The sequence below is a fragment of the Rhinolophus sinicus genome, chromosome 17, assembly GCF_057876585.1.
Source record: "Rhinolophus sinicus isolate RSI-liver-muscle chromosome 17, RSI-T2T, whole genome shotgun sequence".
NCBI classification, from domain to species: Eukaryota; Metazoa; Chordata; class Mammalia; order Chiroptera; family Rhinolophidae; genus Rhinolophus; species Rhinolophus sinicus.
Genome location: NC_142517.1, coordinates 207,659,276 through 207,682,290, shown reverse-complemented (window position 1 = coordinate 207,682,290; position 23,015 = coordinate 207,659,276). Strand labels below are relative to the sequence as shown.

The following is a 23,015-nucleotide window of genomic DNA, read 5'->3' as shown; positions in this document are numbered from 1 at the left end:
GACTATAACAGCAATAAAGCCTCCCTCCCAGCCCCACCCCCCACCTCCACCCTCCTCCCAAGGCTTCTGTGAGGATCAAACGAGTTAAAGGGAAAGTACCTGAAGCAAGACCATCGTAATCTGTTCCAGGAAGCAGGACCAGTGCCTGCAGCTCTTGGCCATTCCTCTCCGGGCAGGGTTTGCCTCAGCCACGGCCTTCTGGCCCACATCCCCGCTGTCCTCAGCATGTCAAGCTGACTGCCCTGTCGCTTGCAACCTGTCCTCTTCAGAAACTGCCGGGAAGGGTGGCTGTGGGTGGCCAGAAGCCTCCCCCTGTCCCTCAGGGCACCCTCTCCCAGACACAGTGCACGACTAACAGCATAGTGATTCCAGGCAGAGACGTGACCATTGGATACAGCCTGGAGGGAGGGCATGGCCTTTTGGAAAGATCAGCCGGTTAAAGCCCTGGCAGCAGACCAGACCCGGAGAGGGAGCGGCGGGAGAAGAGAAGGATGGAGGATGGACGCTGAAAGAGGGGTGGACGTGATACATTAGCTGGGAGAAGGGAGGAGAGGGAGAGGCTGGAGGCCGGGCACTGGGAGCCTCACCCACACGTGTCTGAAGCCTGGGAAGATGACAGACATCGGAAAGAGGAGGAGGAAGTGAGTCCCTCACCTGAGCCCCCTCTGAGGGCTGGGGATGGCTTACAGTCCAGCCAGTGACAGTGTCAGGGGTGAGGGAGGGAAGGAGCCAATTGGTGTTATGTGCAGCAGGACACTGGGAGCCAGGTTACGTTCTGGAATTCTCCACCATATCCTGCCCACTCCTGGAGGAGCCAGAAAGCCCAGGCTCTAATGTGTCCAGCTCATAAGCCCGGAAGCCTCAAAGATCCAATTCTCGGTGGTCCTGGTCAGGAAAGGATGGCAGCAGAAAAGCGAAACCCTCTCTGCCACCCTGGCTGACAACAGAGGCCAGCACCAGCTCAGGACACTGGTCTGGCCCTCCACCTGGGAACACAGGCTGCACACTGCCCCTGCCTCCGCCACACCTGTGGCTCAGTGTTGCCCCTCAATGATTCTGGAAGCAACGATAATGACAAGCCCAGACCTGTTTTCCAGAGGAAAGGGGATCTGCCAGAGTACAGAGGTGGTCCTCATGGCGTGGTCCTCCGACCAGCAGCAGTAGCAGCTGAGAACGTGTTAGAAACACAAATCCTCGGCTGATCCCAGACCTCCTGCATCACAGACTCAAAGGGTGGGGCACAGCACCTGGGTTTTAAACTCTCCAGTGATTCTGAGGCCCGTTCCAGAGTGAGGACCATAGCTCCAGGTAATGAGAACAAAACCTCTGCAACAGCGTGAGACGGCGTGGATGGATCTCATAAGCCTGATGCCACGGGAAGAAGTCAGACGCAGCAGACAGCATTCTGAAGGATTCCATTTACACCAAGCGCCCAAGCAGGCAAAACTAACCCCTGCTGCTAGAAGTCAGTAGTTACCCTTGGGGCAGGGGAGGAGAGGGGCACGGAGGCTCTCTGGACTGCTGGCGATGCCCTCCTGGGTCTGGATGTTGTGCCATGGTGTGTCATCATCCAGCAATCTGTACGCTTGAATGACTGTCTCTTTCTTAAAACCAAAAAAAAGCCTAACTTAAGGCACATTCAAAGAGACAATAGAAACAAATTAAATATGGATACTTTCTGTATTCTACTCTACTTAAGCTTTCTTTTAACTATATGAAAGGGTAAAATAGAAGTGACAGCTCCCTCTTCATTGTCCCTGTGCTCCAGAGAATAAATAGTTGGGCATCCTTTTAACCTTGGCCAAAACCGTTTTATAAACAACCTAAAAGTGGCTTCAGCAGACAATGAAACAAGTGCCTAATTAAAAGCAGAAAGAAGAGCTGTTGGTCATCACACCTAGAAACGAATGCTGCCATTTTTGGTAAACACCACTGTTCCCACCTCTTTCCTGGTTTATAGACAATATTTGTAGAGAACAAGAGGCCTCATTCAATTACCTTGGTGGATATTTGACCAAGTGTTTATCTTGGAAGGGATACCAGGAAGTAATGCTGCACAAGGGGACACTCTGTGGATGTTTTACTTTGGTGTTGGGCTGTGATTTGGAGGCCAAAAGAAGAATCACCTGCCAAGGAATTTTCCAGGCTAGACGCTTTGGGGCCTTGACATCAAGATTTGAGCTCTGTGGCTCCATCGTCGGTCTGCCTGGGGTCTAGAATAGAGTCAAAACAATGTTCTTTACGAGATAATCTTGGTCCTCCTGGAGGATTACTGTCCCCTCATTTTCCTGAAGGGTGTCGACTCTCCCTGACCCTCTAGTCGACTCCACCTGGGTAGATAACAGGCAGCTCACACACAAGCCGCCTCTATATGCTTATCTGGAAGCGCCATTTCAAGACGATGGCACCAAATGTTTGTCAGACCCTCCACAGAGAGGAAGATGGAGAGTCCACGTCTCCTTTGCAATCTCCCGACCAGGCAGAAGCCTGCACCGTGTCACCTGCAGAACAACACCAGCTTGATTGTGTTTTTGTGTGAAGCCATCAGCTGACACTGAAGGAGGCACAAAGGAAGAGTCTTAAACCTGTTTGCATGAGTGTGTGTGAGCTTTGTGAGTCCAGTAGAAGGACCGAATGGACTGGGGTCCAAGCATCACCTGGGACACTCTCCAAAATGCACATCCCTGGGACTCATTTAACCCTTACTCAGTCTAAAATCCAGGCACGGGGTCCAAGAACCCATATATTTAATAAGCTCTTAAAAGTTTGAAAATCACTGCGCTGCACTTCCACGAAACCCCTTGCGAGACATCCCTTAACCGGCCGTAGCACTAACGCTTTCTCCTGAGCGATTGGTGGTTTTCATCCCTGAATGCAGTAGGATGAGTCACTGACACGTTTCCCTTTCCATGTCGGCTGCTAGGAAGCCGACGGTATTTGGGATCATCCATAGCAAAAGTTTATAGCAGGAATTTTTTAACTCCATCCCTCATTAAGTTTTATGTCCCCGTCCTTTTATTCTTTCTTTTGTACTCTTTTCAATTTATGCTGCATTGGGTGAGATATAAATATAAACATATGTTATACTTATAGATGGAAATAGTATATCCTTGTGTTCATTTGTATAATAAGGTACAAAGAAAATAGCTACCACTCACTGAGCGCCAGCCCCGTGCATCCTGCCTTAGTCCCAGGACTTAGGTCATATTTGTCCTCCCTACAGGACCGCTGAGGAAGAGGGGCTCCCCAGGGGAAGCCACGTGTAAGCAGCGATGAGGGAGCTTGCTTAGCTCCACTCCCTGGGTCTCGATACACTGCTTTCCTCAGGATTGTGTGGCAAAATTTGGGAATCATTTAATTCCGTCTCAGAATGTTCTATTTTTTGACCCCTGACAGAGGTGGAGGGACTGGTCCCCACAACACCTTGGCCCAGTATAGACTTTATCTATTAGGTTGATGCAAAAGTAATTGCAGTTTTTGCAATTATTTTTAACCTTTTAAATTGCAATTACTTTTGCACCAACCTAATATCTTTTTCCAGGCTCCTTTTCTCTTCAAGTAACTTGAATGACTGCCTCTTTCTTAAAACCAAAAAAGAACCTAACTTAAATGCACATGAAAAGAGACCGTGGGAACAAATTAAATAATAATAAAATAATGGAAATATAAATGATACGTTATAGAATATTATAGAAATATGAAAAGTGAAGGTATACACCTAGTTTACTGAAGTAGAACATTCCCCAAAACATATTGTTCAATGGGAGGAAAAAGTAATAAAACCATATGTACATTTTTCAAATGCTCTACAGTTTGAGAAAAATATTTAATGCTTTCATTCCTTTGGAGTATATTTAGGGAATTTATTTTGAGGATCTAAACTGATATTTTCCTCAAACTGCCAACCAATATTCCAAACTTTTTTGGCCACGCCTCCTTTTTCTCAATAACAATTTTATGGAGATAAAATCTGCATTCCACACAATTCACCCTTTTAGAGTATGAAATTCAACGGTGTTTAGTATGTTCACAAAGTTGTGCAACCACATCAATTTTAGACGATTTTCATCATCTCACCAGAAGGAAATCCCGTCACCATTGGCAGTCACTCACTCCCCACTCCCCACAACCCTTCTAGCCCTAGGAAACCACGCGTCTACTTTCTGTCTCTGACTTTGCCTATTCTGGGTGGCTCATATAAACAAAATCATACAGTGCATGATCCTTTGTGACTGGCTTCTTTCACTTAGCAAAAGGATTTTAAGATTCATTTATGTTGTAGCGTATATCAATACTTAATTTCTTTTCATGACTAAATTATATTCCATTTTATTTACCCACTCATCAGTTGTTAGACTTGTGGGTTGTTTCCACTTTTTGCCTGTCATGAATAATGCTGCTGTGAAAATTTAATGACAAGTTTTTGTGTGGATGTGTATTTTCATTTTCTTCAGGAATATACTTAGGAGTGGGTCATATGGTAGGAGTGGGTCATATACTTCCTGGGTCATATGGTAATTCTATGTCTCTTATCAGATATGTGACTTGCAAAATTTTTTTCTTATTTTGGGAATTGTCTTTTTACTTTCTTGATGGTATTCTTTGAAGCACATTTTAAAATTTTTATGATCTCCACCTTTTTGTTTTTGTTACTTGTGTTTTTGGTGTCATACACAAGAAACCATTGCCTAATCCAATGCAAGAAGATTTACATCTAAATTTTCTGCTAACAGTTCTATAGTTTCAGCTCTTACATTTAGGTTTTTGATCCACTTTGAATTAATTTTTGTATATGGTGTGAGGTAGACATACAAATGCATTCTTTTGCATGTGGATACTCAGTTGTCCCAGCACCACTGGTTGACAAGACTATTCTTTTCCCATTGAATGGTCTTGGCACCCTTGTCAAAAATTGATTGGCCATATATATATATATATATATATATATATATATATATATATATGGATTGATTAATGGATTCTCAACTCTATTCTATTGACTTACATGTCTATCTTGTGTCAGCACAACACTGTCTTGATTATTGTTGCTTTGTAGTAGGTTTTGAAATCAGGAAGAGTGAGTCCAGATTTCTTCTTCTTTTTCAAGATTTTTTTGGCACTGCTCCTTTGAATTTCCATATGAATTTTAGGATCAGTTTATCAATTTCTGCAAAGAAGTCAGGCAGGATTTTGATTTGGATTGTGTTGAATATGTAAATCAACTTGGGGAGTAATACCATCCTAACAATATTCATTTTTCTGATCCATGAAAATGGATGCCTTTCCATTTATTTAGGTCCTCTTTAATTTCTTTCAATAATATTTTATAGTTTTCAGAATATGTTTTATACTTTTCCGTTAAATGTGTTTCTAAGTATTCTATTCTTTTTTTATAATATTGTAAATGGAATTCTTTTCTGAATTTCGTTTCTGGTTTGTTCATTCCTACTGTACGGAAATACAATTGATTTTTGAATATTGGTCTTATATCCCACAATCTTGCTGAACTTGTTTGCTCCAATAGTTTTTTAGGGGATTCCTTAGGATCTTACATACACAAGAGCATGCCTTCTGTAAACAGAAAGTTTAACTTCTTCCTTTTCAATCTGAGTCTCTTTTATTTCTTTTTCTCGACTAATTCACATTACAATGTTGAACAGTAGTGGTGAGAAGGGGCATGCTTAGCTTCTTCCTGACCTTACAGAAACACATCCAGCCTTTCACAATTAAGTACGATATTAGTTGTGGGGTTTGCATATATGCCCTTTATCAGGTTGAGGAAGTTTTCTTCTATACCTGGTCTGTTGATTATTTTTATCATGAAGGGTGTTGAATTTTTTCAAATGCTATTTGATGTCAAATGTCTATTGAGATGATCATGTGGTTTTTGTCCTTTATTCCATTGATGTGGTGTTACATTAATTCATTTTTGCTCATCAAACCAACCTTGCATTCCTGAGATAAATTCTATTTGTTCATGGTTCATAGTCCTTTTTATATTTTCCTGGTTAATTTGCTACCATTTTGTTGAGGATTCTTTTTTTTTATCTATATCAATAAAAAATATTGGTCTATAGTTTTCATTCCTGGTGATGTTTTTTGTCTGGTTCTGTAATCCCTCCATTGTTTAATGTTTGTGATGCCTCTTCTATAAAATGACATTTTTATAGATAAGAATTCATTTCTGGGATGGCCATTCTGTTTTACAGACTGATGACCTTGTGCTATTACCACATTCCTTTTATTATTGTAGCATTTTATGATATTTATGAGAAGTAGAATCTCTTCATTTCCTATGTGCCTCAAAAAATGAGCTAATCTTGTTGGTCTATGTTACAGATTAACTTCATAATCATTTTATCAAAACATTTCAATGAGTTTTTTTAATTCGAATTTTTAAATTGCAATGGTACTAAAACTATACATTAACTTGACATTTTTCAAGTTAGAATTGACATATTTTTAATGTCATTTTCCCATCCAAGAAAAACCCATGCTTCTCTAGACATGCAGATCTCCTTCCATCTCTCAGGTTTTTCCTTTAGATAGGGGGCTTGTATTCATTAATGTCGTTACCCTGTGTTTTCTGGTTTTGTTACTACTACTCTCTTTTTATTGTTGACATGTAGTGAATCTATCGTATTCTGGTCTTGGACTGAAGTCTTTGCAATTCCAATAGTTTCACTTGGCTCTTTGGGTTTTCTAGGCATATATATATATATATATATATATATATATATATATATATATATAATCTGCGAATTATGTTTATTTCATCTTTTTTCTGAGCACACTTGTTTTATGTCTCATTACATTGGCCAAACCCCAAGAAATAGTCAATAATGATGAGAAGAAGACCCTGCTCTGGTTTTCCAGCATCCTTGTGTTAGTGATAGGCACAGTACTCTTTATCATTATGAATTTTCCTTCTCACTTTTCCATCTCACTTTTAAAGGTCTTTCCAGAAGATTGGTATTGAATTTTATCACTAATCCACTGATGTGTTTTATTGTATTGTATTAAGACTGCCTCATGATTATGAAATTGCCTCTGTTTTATTTAACTCACTCTGAGAACATTTTATCTGGGAATTAAAACACCTCATTTAACGACTCCTTCTTATACTCTATCTGATTTTTTGGGAAAATCTCGATTTTTGAAGATATAAACATAAAATAGTTCTTTTCCCCCCATCATGGCTACCAGTTTTCCTCTATCCAAACCCCCTTCCCTGCTGCATAGGAGGGGTTTGGGGGGCTTCTGGGTCAGATCCCATAACTCCTCTGTCTCAGTTTCTGGAAGTGATTCATTTCTGTATTTAAGATTCTGTCTTATTCATTTATTTCAAAAGATTTCTCTATTTAATTTTTGAATAGGTTGATACATTCACATAGCTCTTTAAAAAATCAAAAACTGTTCAAAGGTATGTTGTTGAAAGTCTCTTTCCCCCCCAATCCCATTCCCCATTTGCCCAGGTTTTGTCCTATAGTAAATATATGGTGCCAAAAAAAAATGTATACACGTTTTAAGAAAGGGAAAAGCTATTAAAATTGTAATACTTAATATATACTGATAACAAAAATGAATACAAGTCACGTTTGACTTCTGCAGTTACAAGAGGTGCTCAAAGTGGTTACCATCAGCGTTCAGACACTTCCGATTATGGCAAACTACTGCTTGAGCAACGTTGACCAAAGTGCCCACTTGTATCGCTGCTCATGCCATTTCAATTTCTTCACACAGCACCATGCGTCTCACACTTATCACAAATGTGTGCAGTTGTCAGGCGTGTTGGAGGTGCTGTTGCAGACTCACGCCTCCATTGTCCTTGTGCTTCCACAGCGTTCTCGAATTTCACATACCACTTCAGAATGGTCTCGTGCTCCTTGAAGGACCACCGTGCTTCCGCCATTTTCTTTGACTGTCCTGCCTGTCACATGGTGATGCTAGCATTCATTTGATTAATGCCATCTTTTGAGCAAACGTTGCTCTCATAATTCAATTCAACTTCGCAGAGTAATACGCAGATAACATCCCTTAAAATGTGTACACACTTTTTTGACGCCCCTGGGATATATAACCACTGATGCTAGTTTCTTGTAACTCCTTCCATAATTTTTTAGGCATATCCAAATAAATTTGAATGTATTTCCTCCTTGTACAGTGATGGAAACATAATACATGCTCTTCTGTCCTTGTTTTTTCATCTTGAAATATCCTAGGATCCTTTCTTGATCAGCATATAGATTCCTCTTTCTTGCTTTAATGCCTGCATCTTATTCCTTCTGTGGAAAGGTTTAGAATTTTCTAATTGGTATGACCAGTTCCTGACCGAGAGACATCCTGTTGTCTTCAGTGGCTTGATCTCAGACAATCCTGCAGTGAGTCACCTGCCCACAGCCACTCCCACCCGTGCAAGCCATCTGTGGGCCAAATTCCTACAGATGACATGGCTGGGCTAAAGCATATTTGTCTTTTACTTTGATAGATATTGCCAAACTGCTCCCAGGGGATGGAATCAATGATGGGGGCTGCCTGCTGCTCCTCAGCTTCACCAGTTGCTTGTCAAACTTTTGTGGGTTTTTTTGCCAATGTCATAAGTGAAAAAAAGAATCTCAGTGTGGTTTGGATTTTCATTCCTTTTATGAGACATAAAGTACCTGAAAAAAGGTCCCTTGTCTAAAGTTTTCTGCCCTCCCTATGCCTGCCATCACCTGCAGGCTTTCTCACCTGGAGTCCCTGCAGATGACCTCTCCTTCCTCTATCACCCAGGCTGACACAGCTCAATTTTGCTCTGACCTCTGCAATTTATGCTCCACTCGTGGTCCCTCTTCTCCCTATGCTGGTCACTAATCATTTGGCACAGGAATATCTAGTTTGTTCTTTGAACCTCTGGCTTTCTTATTCCCTTTCAGGCTTTCTTCCTGTTGCAGATTATATTTGTAAATAGATAGACATAGGTGTATAGCCCACCACTCTCTGGCATTTGAATACCTTCCTGTATAAAAGAAATGTGGCCTCTTTGTACCACTGTCTAGTTGCCTGGTTTTGAATTAAGTTCGCCGACTTCTGTTGCATTATCAGGAAAGGGGTGCTGCCCACATTTGATCTGTCAGTCTTTCATCTTGTGCATGAATTTTGTCATGGTGTCTGACCCACCTCCCATTTTTGTGTGAGTGTCCCAGCTTGCCAGCATGTCTAACTGCTGGTGGCGTTACGTGGTGGTAAGAGGGTGGCTCCAGAGTTGAGAGGCCTGGACGTGGCAGGGCTGGAACTCAGCAGCCGCGTGGCCTTGAGACTGTTCCTTGTCTCACAGTGTCATAGCGCTTGCGTCTCTAAAGAGATGTTGCTTAGATCAGAAACTGTTATTGTTAACTCCTTGCTCAATGAGTTGTTGCTGTAATTAGTGTTTAACCTTCCAGGTTACGTTCTGGTGAGTTCAGACCCTGCCACAATGGACCATTTTCAAGTCCAGCTTCCTCCCAAATGAGCCGTCTCTCTCTGATCTCAGGACCAACTTCTCCCTCAGATTCCTGCTTCCTTTCCCAGTGTATCAGTTTAACAGCCTTGAAGGGAAAGCAAGGTTCATCTTTACTTTTCTCCCTCTTGAGCCAAAAGCCAGCTGACAAATCCAATCTGAACCTTTACCTCCCATTATCCCTGGAGCTCACTGTCTCGCTTCCTTCAGGCCTCTGCTCAACTTCCAGTCAGAGAGGCCTCCCTACTGAACCTAGAAACCCCTTAGTTCTTCTACACAGTTGTCTTTCCCACTCACTGGAATATCTCCATTCATCCTTTAGGCCCCAAACGTGTCCCTTTCTGCATTTGACCAGGGTCTTGGTTCTATAAGGACCCCCACCCCTTTCCCTCACAACCTCAGGGAACACACTCCCCATCTCCTGAAGCCAACACTGTCCCATAGGGCCAGGCGCAGACCCCAATGTGCAGAGTCAGCTGGGTGCCTGCATCTTCCCCAAATTCCCCTACTGTCGCCTTGCTGATCCTGTCCCTCCCCACCGCTCGCTCCCCAATTTCTGAATTTCCACTTCAAATTCTCCCAGAATCCTCCTCTCCTCTCTTTGGATATCCCATTGCCTTCCTCCCCTTTGTTCACGCTGAGAACACCAAAATGCTCCCAGCAGCATCTCCAGGGCAAGGCAACCGCTGCCCTTTTGTGGTCACCTGAGTTTCCCACATTGTCTACAATGGTCACGGGTTGTCTTTGTGATTCTCACAAGGCAGGTTGTCCCCCCTATAGAGCATCTTCCACAGCAGCTTTCCCACCTCCTTCCCTCTCTGGGTTTTTCTCCCTAACCAGAAACTTCATCTGTTTTCCTCTGGTATCTAGAATCCTCCTCCCTAGCTCTCCCGTTTTGACCAAAAGAAAGCCTTTGTTGTTTATATCCCAAAGCAAACCTACCATTTACCTGGGAGGAGCCTCAGGTACCTACCAATGCTAGGACCAGGAATGAAAGTTGAACTGATGCAGGTGACCTGGGATCAGCCAGGCCCACCTGTCTCTTAGGGGTCCTCACCTTCCCATGGATACTCACCTGGCAGCGTTCAAGCCTTTCCTGTGGTCACAGTCTCAGCTAAGGTGACTTCATTCTCCCAGCTCTTTCAGGCCACATTTTTGGGCCACACCCACCCTCCCCCACCTGGCTGGCTAACACACCCCACAGTCACCACTGCCCTGGGCCCCCTCCCTGAAGACAAAGACGGGCCTTCAGTGTGGTCTTGTTGAGAATCCCCCCGTCAAGCGCTCCTGCCTGGAGCTGTCAGGGCCCCCCTGCCTCACCAATGCCCTACCTGGCACTGCCTGAGCCCAAGGCCCAGCTCCAGGTGCTGACCCGAGCGACCCTCTGGGATGATCGACCAGGGAGTGAAGCTCCCCCTCCCAGGGCTTCCCGTGACCTGCTGCTCACCCCAACCCCTCCCTGCAAAGGACCCTCTTTGTTCTGAACTTGCCTCCCAGCTTACTAGTGTTTGCTCCCTCCCATGGCCCCAATTTGAAGGCCAGGTCTGGTCTTACTGGACCGTCCCAGCGCCCAGAGGGGTCACTCCAGAGCATGTGTTCAGCTCCCCCAATTCACGTCTGCTCTCAGCCCCGGGGAGGGTTCTTCCTCCACTTCTCTTGTTTTCCACATTCTCTCTCTCCTCTACTTTGTCCCCTTGTAAGAGGCGGGAAGGGACAGTGGAGAGATGGCACCTGCTTCACCCCCCATGCCCCTCTCCTGACACCCCTCCCTCCCGCCTGCCTCAGCCCTGCTCCCCATCAGGACTTCCATCTGCCTGACCTGGGACGACACTGCCCAGACCTGGCCAAGCATGGGGCCATACCGGGAGCTCCCTGGTGACCCTGTGCCCACACCCGCTGAGGTTCTGCTCCCCTAGGACCTTGCTCAAGGCTGCTCTGTGTGCTCACAGTTGAGGCCTCTCCAGCCGCAGCCCAAACCTCCAGAGTCAGAATCTGTGGCTTAATAAGAGCCCAGGTGACTCCTGCCCTTGATCATCTGCGAAGCCCTGGTCCAGAGGGCACGGCCCCAGTGCCAACCATGGCTTCATCTCTCCAGCCCCAGCAGCTGCTTGGGTTGCCACCGCTGGGTTTGGGGCAGCTCCCCTTCCCCCACTCACCACCTTCTCTCATGTGTCCTAACCTTCCCGGCCACTGACTCATGCAGGGCGGCTCCCTGGCCCTCAGCCCGACGCCCGGGAGGTTTCACAGTCACTGCTGGTTCTCGTGCCCAGAGCCACACTGAGAGAGCAGACTGGAACCTCTGCTCTGCCTGATTCACCCAGCCCAGCCCTCAGCCAGTTTTCACAACTGCATCTTTTGACCACTTCACAGGGGTCTCAGCTTCCCCCAACAAACAAGTCAGATATATGAGGTGTGATCCTCACCTTACCGCTAACCAGCTGCATGCAGCTGGGCAAGATCCCAGCGCTCCCTGGCCTGCAGCTTCCTCATGTATAAAATGGGGGTGATCACATCTTATACAATGGAGGGGATTCATCCATTCATCCACTGTTGTAAACAACAGTGTTTACGGGGTGCCGTGTGTGCCTGGCACCAGGGACAGCAGCGAACAAAACAGACCAAGCCCTGACCTTCCAGAGCTTCTTAATGAGGGAATGTGGGCAGACATGGAACCAAGACGAGGACCACACGTCAGCAACACTTGAGGCATGAGTGAATGAAGGAATGAATGGACGGATGAATGAATGCTATGCAAATGCGCTTAGCCTAAGCCCTCCCCCTTCCAATCACAAAGCTGCCTCTAGGCACTTCCACCCTGAAGCCACCTAGAACAGAACGTGGGGCTTAAATCTCCAGAGGGGTTAAAGAAAATCGTTAGAAGTTTGGGGGGGGGGGCAGGGGCGGAGGGGTGAGGGGCTGTCAGGCTTTACACCTGTTAATGGATAGAGAAGAATTGGTGCAATTAGAAAAACATTCAGATTTAGAAGCCATTTGCCTGAAATAGGCAATAATTGCGGCAGAACTAGAGTTGTTTTTCAGAGTTTTACAAATTCTGTGTGTGTGTGTGTGTGTGTGTAAGGGTCTTAAAAATGGTATGATTTGGAATTCATTACATCAGGTTTTCAGACCTTCCTCATTTAAAGAAAATGAGAAGGATGGTTTGAGAGCAATCCCCAGGGCTCTTGGCATGCCTTCTGATGGGTCTCTGAGGCTTCTCACATCACAGAATTTGAGAGCTAGTTAAGAAGCTGCAGAGAACACCCTTTCACCCCCACGTTCCCTGGGTGGAAAACTGAGGCCCTGATTCCCAATGTAAGTAGGTGACTACAGGCAGCAGGACATGGGGATTCGAGCCCAGGTCCTCCGCCTCCCGGCCGGCCCAGTGCCCTTCACAGTACGCCCGCAGGCTTCCCTAAGCTCATAGCCCCACACGGTAACATTGGCGCTCAGCACTTACACAGCCCGCGGAATCTCCAAGGCATCACGCCAACCATGGACACCAGACACCAAGGGCTGCACACGGCACAGTTCCAGCTACACCACAGTCAGGAAGAGGCAAACCAGAGGAACAAAGACACCGATCCGTGGTCGCCAGGGGCTGGGCGTGCAGGACGGGCTGATTACAGCAGCACACCAGGAACTTTGGGGCTGAAGGAAAGTCCTGTGTCTCGATTGTCCTGGGGTTACATGTGCTGCATCCATTCATCAGAGCTCAGAACTAGACACTAACAAGGGCAAATTCTATGTAAATTCTATGTAAATTATACCTGCAATTTTTAAAAAGCAGCCAAAATAATGATGGTGATGATAACAATGAAAACCTTGAATGCCAAAAGGCAGTCCGTGTGGGGCCACGACAGCGAGGCCTTTGAGATGCCCCAAGGTCAGAGCAGGGAGATACCCTGTTCGCAACAGTCCATCAGCTTCAGTCAGGATTTCCTACTGCAGACTCTCCAGGTAGGTTTTTCACCTGCACGTCCCTGAAACCTGGCTTTGTTCCCACTTCCCCGACTGGCTGTGACAGGTATTGGCCTGTACAGTCACCAGGGCCTGTCACCCACTGTTGGGATGGCCCCTCCTTTCTCCTCCACAAACCGCCGTGAGTCACTGATCCTGTCATCCCTCTGCCAGGTCCTCACCTGCCACACCTGGGTGAAACCTGTATGAAACCTGACTTCTGACCTTGGCCCCTCAGCCCAGAGTTCCTGGGGTTCTGCCCCTCCTCACTCACGGTCATCAAGGATGTGATAGGAACTCCCTGACCCACTCAGAGACCAGAGACCAGCCCCCACAATGACCTCCCGCATTACCCATCCCCCTCCCAGAGCACCCATGCCCACTTGGTGCCCCCAGATCACCTCTCCGCTGAGAACAGCGTCAGTCCCAGTCAGCCCAGGTGGGAGGCACAGACGGCAAGGGAAAGAAGAGCGAGAGGAGATGTCAGGGGTTAGGTTGAAGTCACTGACTCCTAACACCTCCACAACCCTGTCCTGACGCCTCCAGGGACGGGGAATGGACTGCCCCCAAAGCAGCCTCGCCTTTGGCCAGCTCTGAATCCAAAGCTGGAGTCCTTCTCCCGTTGTCCACACCCTCCCTGCCAGGCTCCAGAGAGCAGGTGTGTGACAGCCTTGAGCTCATCCCTCCTGGGTCCTCTCGGCCCAACCACCCAGCCACTATTCCCCTGGGCGGGTTCCCACCTGAGCTCAGGTCAGGGCGTCCCCCACTCATCTGGCCGGGACAGAAACCTCTCACTCTCGGGTTCTGTGCTGTGGCCCAAAAACAATTTAGCTTTTATTGTAACCACATCCCCTCTTAACTCAGGACGTAGGACCTGTCACTTGCTGACAACCCTTTCTGTTCTTCCCAGGACCCTTTCTTGTTGTGTCCATGCAGCTTCCTTTCCCTTGCGTTGGTTGCCTGGAGTTCCCCTCCCTGCTTTTTGCTACTCTTTTTCTCTTGAATTATTCAGAAAATGTTTACTTGAAAATTAGTTCTACAAGCCACCCTAAGCATTTTCCTCAAAAGTGCATCCTAGGAATAAAATAAACCTCAATTATAAAATGATACGTGAATGCATCCAAATTGCTGTGGTTAAACTGTAATCTGCATCAACAAAGATGCAGTCACCAGGATGCATAGATTATCCCAAATGTCACCAAATCTGAATGGCAGTGGAATATTATACCCTGAATGGAATATTTAGCCTGATGACCCCAACTGAAAATTGTTCTCTTTCTATTCTAAAGCACTCAAAACCAGTGAAGTTTGGAGCTTATTGATCTCCAGCCAGGCTTCTGAGAAGCAGTCAGACCTATTTTCATGGAGACCAGGGACTCTGAAGATATGGAAAAGCCCCAGAAAAAATCATGGGAAATTGATGAACCAGCCCGGGTGAAACCTGAGTTACTCACAGAAGAAGAAATGACGCCGTCCGCTGACCAGATCCAAAACAAAGAAGCCCGTTACCGCACCCAAATTCAAAGAAACTCTGTTTTCAATCGCGCTGTGAAACACAGAAGCAAAAGCAAAAGCCGGACCCCCGAACCGAACGCTAGGCACCTGTCAGGTCAGTACCAGGGACAGCTGCCTCAGCGATTCCTTCACATCAAGCTGGAGTCATCAGGGCCGAAAGGCCCTAATTAAATGAGAAAATAATAAAAGTATTAAGGATAGGTCCAGTAAGGTGGAAATTTTGAAGCAGTTATCTAAAGAATTCACATTCCCCCAATAAGCTGATGTGGTTACTTCAGGAGAAATTGTTGACCCAAATTATACAAGAAGGCTGACTTTTATTTTAAAAAGATGCCTGGTTTTAGGACTCAACAAAACACTCCCAGACGTATACACGTCCTAGGAGGGAGGCTTGGAACCATCCACATTTGGGGATATCTGGGGACATGGGCTCAGTCCTGTTCCCTCTCTGTCTCCAGGATGGCCATGGAGTCAATAATCAATATAAAAATTGGTAATGAAATATTTTGCAAATTTTTTGCACTAAGTCTTTGAAATCTGTTGAGTACTTTATACTTACAGCCCCTCTTAATTCACATGCTATGTTTTCATTGGAACTACTTGATCTGGATTTAGATTTCATAAAATGTACAGTCAGGAAAGTCTATTTACACATCCAGATTGTTCCAAATATCCTTAAAAGTTTTCCAATAACTGAAATGAGTACCAGTTTTTATATTTAAATTTAAATGAGTTTAAGTTTGAAAAAATGAAGAATTTACTTTCTCAGTCACGCTAGCCACATTGCAAGTGCGTAACAGCCATAGGTGGCTAGTGGCTGCCCCATTGGACAGGTTTAGAGTGTTGCAAGCAGAGAGAGAAGGAGATACAACTGCCCAGGGTCAAGGGTGGGGGTCTGTCTGAGGAGAAAAAGTGGGTGGGGGCTGTGTCTGAGTGGGGCCTGGAGAGGGAAACGGGGTGCACGGGGAAACAGCCTCATTTGTGGCCTCCACGCCAAGTGGAGAATGCTGACGCCAGTGTAGACTAGACTGGGAGTTACTTCACGTCCTGCCACCCCCAAAGATGCCATTTATGCCCAAACCAGAAATACTTTCATCAGTCACAATTTTATTTTTAGAGTCACTCCCTCATTTCAGTTCCCTGGAGTTAACTCCCCACAAAAGCCCAGCACGTCCTGATCCAGAGTCAAGGGGAGAACATGGTACCTTTGGCTCTGCCTCAGAGGAGCACACAACACAGGCTGCCTGGCATCCGGCTGCTGTTGAAATTCTGTGCCTTGGGAATAAAACAAAAAAAGTGATTTCTTTGTCTTCAATAATTTTGGGACTACGAGTTAGTCATGAGACTTACTCATCTTCCCAGGGCACATATGGATTGGTCGTAAAGAGGAGACAGTTAAGTAAAAGGTGGCTGGAATATCTATTTTTCTACAAAACTAGAAAAATAAACTTGGTTCTAAAAGAACATATGACAAAATAAAGTATGTGAAGCACTGTTGATTCTTTTTTTTTTTTTTTTTTAAGTCATCCACTTTCTAATTCCTTAACCATAAAAGCAGGCTCTCGCTCTGTGCTCATGGTTTGTGATTTGACTCTGGAAGGTGAGGACATTTCCCATTTCATCTCTAAGTGGGCACTGTTTCAAAATCACACTAGAGCATTGGCTAAGACGCCCACTTTTGAGTGATCTGATAATACTCTACGGAACGTAACTTAACTGATTATTTAATATTGATTAGGACTCGGACATTTTAAAATTAGATGTTAAAAGACTGATGAGCTGCAAATGATTTTTGTCCCATAGAAACAATAACACCAATGGTTGTGGTTTTATTGCCATCTACAATAATAACCAGGTTTGTATCTAAGTTTGCAATCTCACTTCCAGTTTTCGTTGTCCCACTATGTGTGCATGTACGTATGTACTTGCATGGATGCATACGCACATGTAAATGAAGTTTCTTGCATCATAATTATAACTTTCCTAGAGCTGTCATTCCAGGTCATTCAATACAGTACAAGGTGCTGCAAATTCCCACAGGGGAGTGAGAGGACGAACACACCTCATCACTTCCCATCCCCCCCCCCATCCCCGGTGACAGTTGCTACTGACCTAGTCATAGAGACACTTGCCTGGAAAGGGGGAGATTCACATGTTCTAATTCACTACATTTCTTAAATTTCACAGATTCACTGGAAAATGGAAAATCGGTACAAGAGCCCCTGACCTTGAATTTACCTCAGAGTGGAACACATCTTTGGCGAATACCAACACAGACAGACTCAGGAGCCAAGAGAACAAGGTGAGAACAACAAATCACGAGGGGGCCCGGTTCATGACAGGACATAGCAGGGATCATTGTGCAAAGTCTTGACGGAACTACAAGGGTGTCTTGTGTTAAAAAAAAAAAAAAAAAGTAACTTTTAGTTGTTCTTGTTAAAAAAACCTCCACAATTTCCTTAAAAAAACAAACAAACAAACAAGCCCATTGTCCCCTTTCTGTAGCGAACTAGGAAATTGTAGATATTACATACATTGAGAAGTAGAAAAGAAAAATCACTGTATCGCCACCACCCAGAGAGGTTTCCATATGTTGTACTTGTTTCAAATCTCTTCTTTTTCTTGTATTTTTATGCCTGTTTTCTCTTCATAAAACAGGGTCTTACTATACATCCAGTCTCGCAAACTACTTAATAGTTTACCACAAATACCTCTCCATGTTACTAAATATTTTTCTACAGAATCATTTAATGGCTATAAAACAAGCTGATTGGATTGTGATTTATTCACCGTGGTACGGTTGTTGGACATTTGGGTTTTATATTGGTTAGGATTGAATTTAGCTGCTCATAACCAAAAAGAAAGAAAGAAAAGAAAAACAAAAAACAAAACAACAAAAAAACAAATAATAAAGCTGAACAAGATAGGGTTTTATTTGGCTCTGTGGGAAAGAAGTCTGGAAGGTTGTAACAGCAGCCGCTCCATGCCTCCAGGTACCCAGGCTCCTTCTAGCTTTTACTCCACCACCTGTCAAGGTGACTGTTAGAGCTCCAGCCATCACAGCCCCAGTTCAGATGGAGGAAAGGAAAACGGCCAAGGAGGTGGGGGAAGAAGGACGGAGGGTACATATACCAGCCTAGTCTGACCTTCTTTTAAGGAGCTTGCCTAAAGCCCATCCAACAGTTGATGCTTATATTTCATTAGCCTAAACTGGGTCACATGGCCACTTCCACCTGCCAGGGAAGCTGGGAAATGTATATTGTTTTTTAAACCTCCCAATAAACTGGTTCCATAGTAAGGAAGAAAGGAGAATGAACACAGGGGAGGAGGCGGCAGCAATCTCTGACCCAAGGGAGTTTCAAATCTTGCTATTTTAGAAGCCACACTGATATTGTGGCAAAATCCTGATGCCCATCGCTCTTTATTTCCTGACACTAAATTCCTAGAAACTTTACACTCTGTGAATCCCTGGATGGTTATGGGGAAATAGTGTTCCCATATCTGCATTGAGGAAGTATGGACTGGGCATCGTATCCCAAAACTAGGTGGTAAGGTACCCTTTGGCTTCCAGACACTGTTTTGCCCATAGGGTCTGTTTTACTTACATGTAATTATATTTTAAGGGCAACTGCTTCCTGTTGCCTCTCATTTGGCTTAAGCCCCAAGAGCCAAGAACAATACGCAAATATCCAACCACCTAACTGGTGTACAACAAAATGTACAAATCTTGGGATATACAGCTAGATAAATGTATTAGTCAGCTTGAGCTGCCATAACAAAATACCATCGTCTTGGGGCTTAAAAAGCAAATTGATTTTCTCACAGTTCTGGAGGCTGGAAGTCCTAGATCAGGTTGCCAGCAGGGTAGAGTTCTAGGAGGGTTGTCTCTCTGACTTGCAGAATGCTGCCTTCTCCATGTGTCCTCACTCAGCAGACAGGGAGAGAACGGAGCTCTGGTCTTTTCCTCTTCATGTGGGTCCCACCCTCATGACCTCATCTAAACCTAAGTATCTCCCAAAGAGCCCATATCTAAATACCATCACATTGAGGGTTAGGGCTTCAACATATGAATTTGCGAGGAGGGACAGAATTTAGTCCGTGACAATGAATTTTTATATACCTGTATACCCACTGGACCATCAACCAGACTAAGGTATAGAACATTTTGATTGTGCCATGAGGTCCCTACGGCCCCCGTCCCAGGCAGTGTCCAACCCTCTCAGACATAACCGTCTTCTGACTTCTATCACCGTTCGATTAGTTTTCCTGGTTCTTGAACTTCTTAGAAATGGGGTCACTGAGTGAACTCTACGGTGTCTGACTTATTTTGCTCAACATAATATTTCTGAGATTCATTAATGTATATATATATATATATACATATATATCAAATTGTTCTTTTTACTGCTGAGAAGCATTACCACAATTTGCCACAATTTGCTTATCCATCCTTCTGTTGACAGCTATTTGGGTTGTTTCCAGTTTTCGACGATTACAAATAAAGTTGCTATGAATGTACTTAGACAAGTTTTTTAGTGGATGTATGCACTCATTTCTCTGGGGTGTGTACACAGGAGTGGAAACTCTGCGTCTTAAGATAGGTGGATACTTAACTTTATTAGAGCTAGCCAAATAATTTCTAAAAATGGGTATACCAGATCACACTCTACCAGCAAGCCATGAAAGTTCCAGTTGCTCCAGGGCACTGCTTAGAATCATCAGTCTTTGTAGCTGTAGCCGTTCTAAGACGTGCTGGTTTCTCACTGTGGTTTTAATTTGTATTTCCCTGATGACGGATGAGGCTGAGTACCATTTCACTGTTCATTGGCCATTCCTGTCTCTCCTTTTGTGGAGTTACTAATCAAGTCATTGCTATTTATTTATTTACTTACTTAACTATTTTAATTTGGAGGGTTTCTTCTTTATCTTGAATACAAGTTCTTGGACAGACCTATGTATTGTGAATACCTCCTACAAGTCTGTGGGTTATCTTTCAATTTTCCTGTCTTTCAATGGGCAGAACTTTTTTTTATTTTGATGATGACTAATTTATCTTTTTTTGTTTGTCATTTTCCATTCTATCTAACAAATATATGACTACTTCAGTTCATAAAGACATTCTACTATGTTTTCTTATAGAAGTTTTAATACTTTTAGCTTTTCCATTTATATCTATGGTCCATGTGCATAAGGTGCTCTAATATCATTTATTAAAAATACTTTCTGTTCCCCCAATGAGTTGCATTGGTGCTTTTATCAAAAACCCACTGCAGAAATGTGGGTCTTTTCCAGACTTTTATTCTGTTTCATTGATCTAATTGTTTCTCCTTATGTCTATATCACACTGTCTTAAATAACTGTAGCTTTATGCTAAGTCTTAAAATCTGCTAGTGTAAGCCTTCCTACGTCATTCTTTTTTAAGGTTGTTTTGGCTATTTTAAGTCTTTTGCATCTTAGAATCAGTTTGTCAATGTCTACTCTAAAAAGAATCTGTTAGGATTTTGGTTAAGATTGCATTGTCACTATAGAAAATTTGGAGATCACTAACACCTGAATATTGGTACTTTAAATTGCGCAATCTATGAACATGTCCTAATTTTCCACTTATTTAGATAGTCTTTAAATTAACCCAGCAATGATTTGTAGATTTAGTATAGAGGACTTATATTTTAATTACTTTTATTCCTAGGTATTTAATGCTTTGATCCTATTTTAAAGCCAATGTTTTGTAATTTCATTTTTCAATTATTTATTGGTAGTATGTTTAAAAACAATTAATTATTGCATGGTCATTTAGTATCCTGTGACCTTGATAAATTCACTTAGTTCTAATTGTATAGTCCTTTGGATTTTCTGAGCACATGATCCTGCCATCTGTGAATAAAGACAGTTTTCGTCCTTTCTTTCCAATCTTTATGCCTTCTATTTGTTTTTTTCTTGCGTTATTGCACTGGCAAGGACATCCATTACAATGTTAAATAGAAGCGGTGAGAGTAGCTATACTTGTCTCATTCCCTGGTCACAGATGCTTTGATTGCGAAGATCAGAAAGTTACTCAAATTTGTTCAAGTCGAGAGGGGATATTGTAAGGATGCTGGAATCCCACAGAATCCAAGTATAAGAGATGAAGCCAGCTTTACAGGACTAGAAAAGTCATCAGGAACCAGAGCCACTTTCTCCTTTTCTCGGGGGCCATTGTTCCCACTCCTCTCTTTGTCTCTCTGTGGACCACTCTGTTCTCCTGCTCTCCTCAGACTAGCTTCTCTTTGCCTGTCAGCTTGCACATAACCCAAAATGACAGCCATAGTCAGTTTGGCTCTCCACAGCCAATAGGGACTTCCTTCTGTATCCCCTAGAGGAAAAAAAATGCCTAAGGAAAAGAACCTGGTTGGCCTTCCTTGGGTCAGGTGTTTATCTCTGGGCCAGTCAGCTAAAAGAACAGGAGGCAGAACTCATGTGGCCATTTCCACTTCATTAGTGAGAGCTGTGTTCGAGAGAACCTTTGAGAACTATGTGAAGAAGAGCCAGGGACCCAAACCGTGTAGGCTCATGTAGTTAGAGCCTGGGTCTCCCACACAAGAGAATGCCAAAGGGGACTTGGGTGAGGTGAGAAGCAGCAGAAAGGAAGGCAGAGCAGTAGGGGTTGGAGGCGGTAGTAGAGCATTGAGGTCTTCTGAGGCCCGGAATGGGCCCAAGAACCAGCACTCTATTTGCAAGAAGCTTGGGTAGTGCTGAAATGGAATGTGTGACATTCTTCTCAGTGGTCAGCGCCTGTCCCCAGAGGTTCTATAATTGTCTGTAGCTCATCCAAGGGTATCCTGTAAGTCCTCTTCCATATGCCACCAGCAGGGGTGTCACAGTGCTGCTGGGCGGTGCGGCAGGAGGGACGTGCAATTACTGCAGACAGATATGTCATAAAGAGGGGACGAGAAGGGAACTAACATTTATTGAGTGACTTTATGTGCACTATCTCTTTAAATTCTCTTATCGTTATTCCCATTTCACAGATAAGAAAGCTAAGACTCCACAAAAGTTAGCAACTAGCCTGAGGTTGCACAGCTAGTGAGAGGGCAGACCAGGAACCCAGAGGCTTTGACTCCACACCCCATGTTCTCCCCAGGCTGCCCCAGAGGGAGGCATCGCCAGGGGAAAGGTGACTGTGAGAGGGAGGTGTTCCTGTTAACCTGCTCAGAGAGCAAAGCCCAGAGGCTCAGAGGGCCCCCAGCCCTAGTCCACAGCCACATTGGTCCCTAGGGGTCCTCACAGGTCAGGGTGTTCTCAGTTGGGTGCCTACTGTCACAAATCAGGGTTCCAGTCCCAGAAATCATTTCATCATAAACACACCAAATTGACGTATGTATGAGAAAGAATAGAGCTCGAATATGTGCTTTTACAGATTGAAATTTCTCTACAAAATTAAACTACATTATTAAATTTTACACCGGGCAATTTTTGTTTTCTTTTCTTTTCTTTTCTTTTCTTTTCTTTTCTTTTCTTTTGTTTTTTGCATGAACTGAGCAGGCTGATGCTTCTTAAAATATTTTTCCACTCACCTTTGCAGAAAATACCTTTGTCTTTTCCCACGATGCCCTCAGGGAATTACAGGAGATTTTCGCTATTCCAAGAATGGGCAGCCTGCATTAAGCATGGAGACACCCAGGGCCGATACTCAGTGGGGCAGCCAGGGACTGCCTCACTAAGTGTGATCAGCTCTGCTCCCGCTGGTGCAGCCACACCTTCTTCATTATTAAATATTGTACCTATTATCCTTGGATCCATCCCCCAAATGGTCACTCTATGAAATCCCTCATTGCCACCGAAACTCATGCAATGCGCTGTGTCTTCGAATACTGATTCGGGGCAAGGACAAGTTTCTATATTGGAAACTGTACGTGTTTCCATGGAAATATACCAGTTCCATGTACTGTGACCCTGGGGGAAGCTTGTCAGATGTTCATAAGTACTAGTTTGGGTTGTTACGAGGAGAACCTTACAGTCTGTACAGTTTGGGAACCCAAGGAAAAAGTGTTGAGTCACTGTGGGCTGGGGGCTGCCTCTTTTACTC

At 44.3% G+C, this 23,015-nt stretch overlaps 1 protein-coding gene across 1 annotated transcript in view; it reads left to right on the top strand.

Annotated features, from left to right (window-relative positions):
- The window catches only part of NGEF (neuronal guanine nucleotide exchange factor), a 99,232-nt gene that overhangs the window by 9,763 nt on the left and 66,454 nt on the right, over positions 1-23,015 (top strand). The window contains exons 2-3 of the mRNA XM_019739778.3: positions 14,725-15,044; positions 17,138-17,252. Coding sequence (XP_019595337.2) covers positions 14,798-15,044; positions 17,138-17,252 — 362 coding nt within the window. The 5' untranslated portion in view covers positions 14,725-14,797. The remainder of the gene's footprint in view (positions 1-14,724; positions 15,045-17,137; positions 17,253-23,015) is intronic.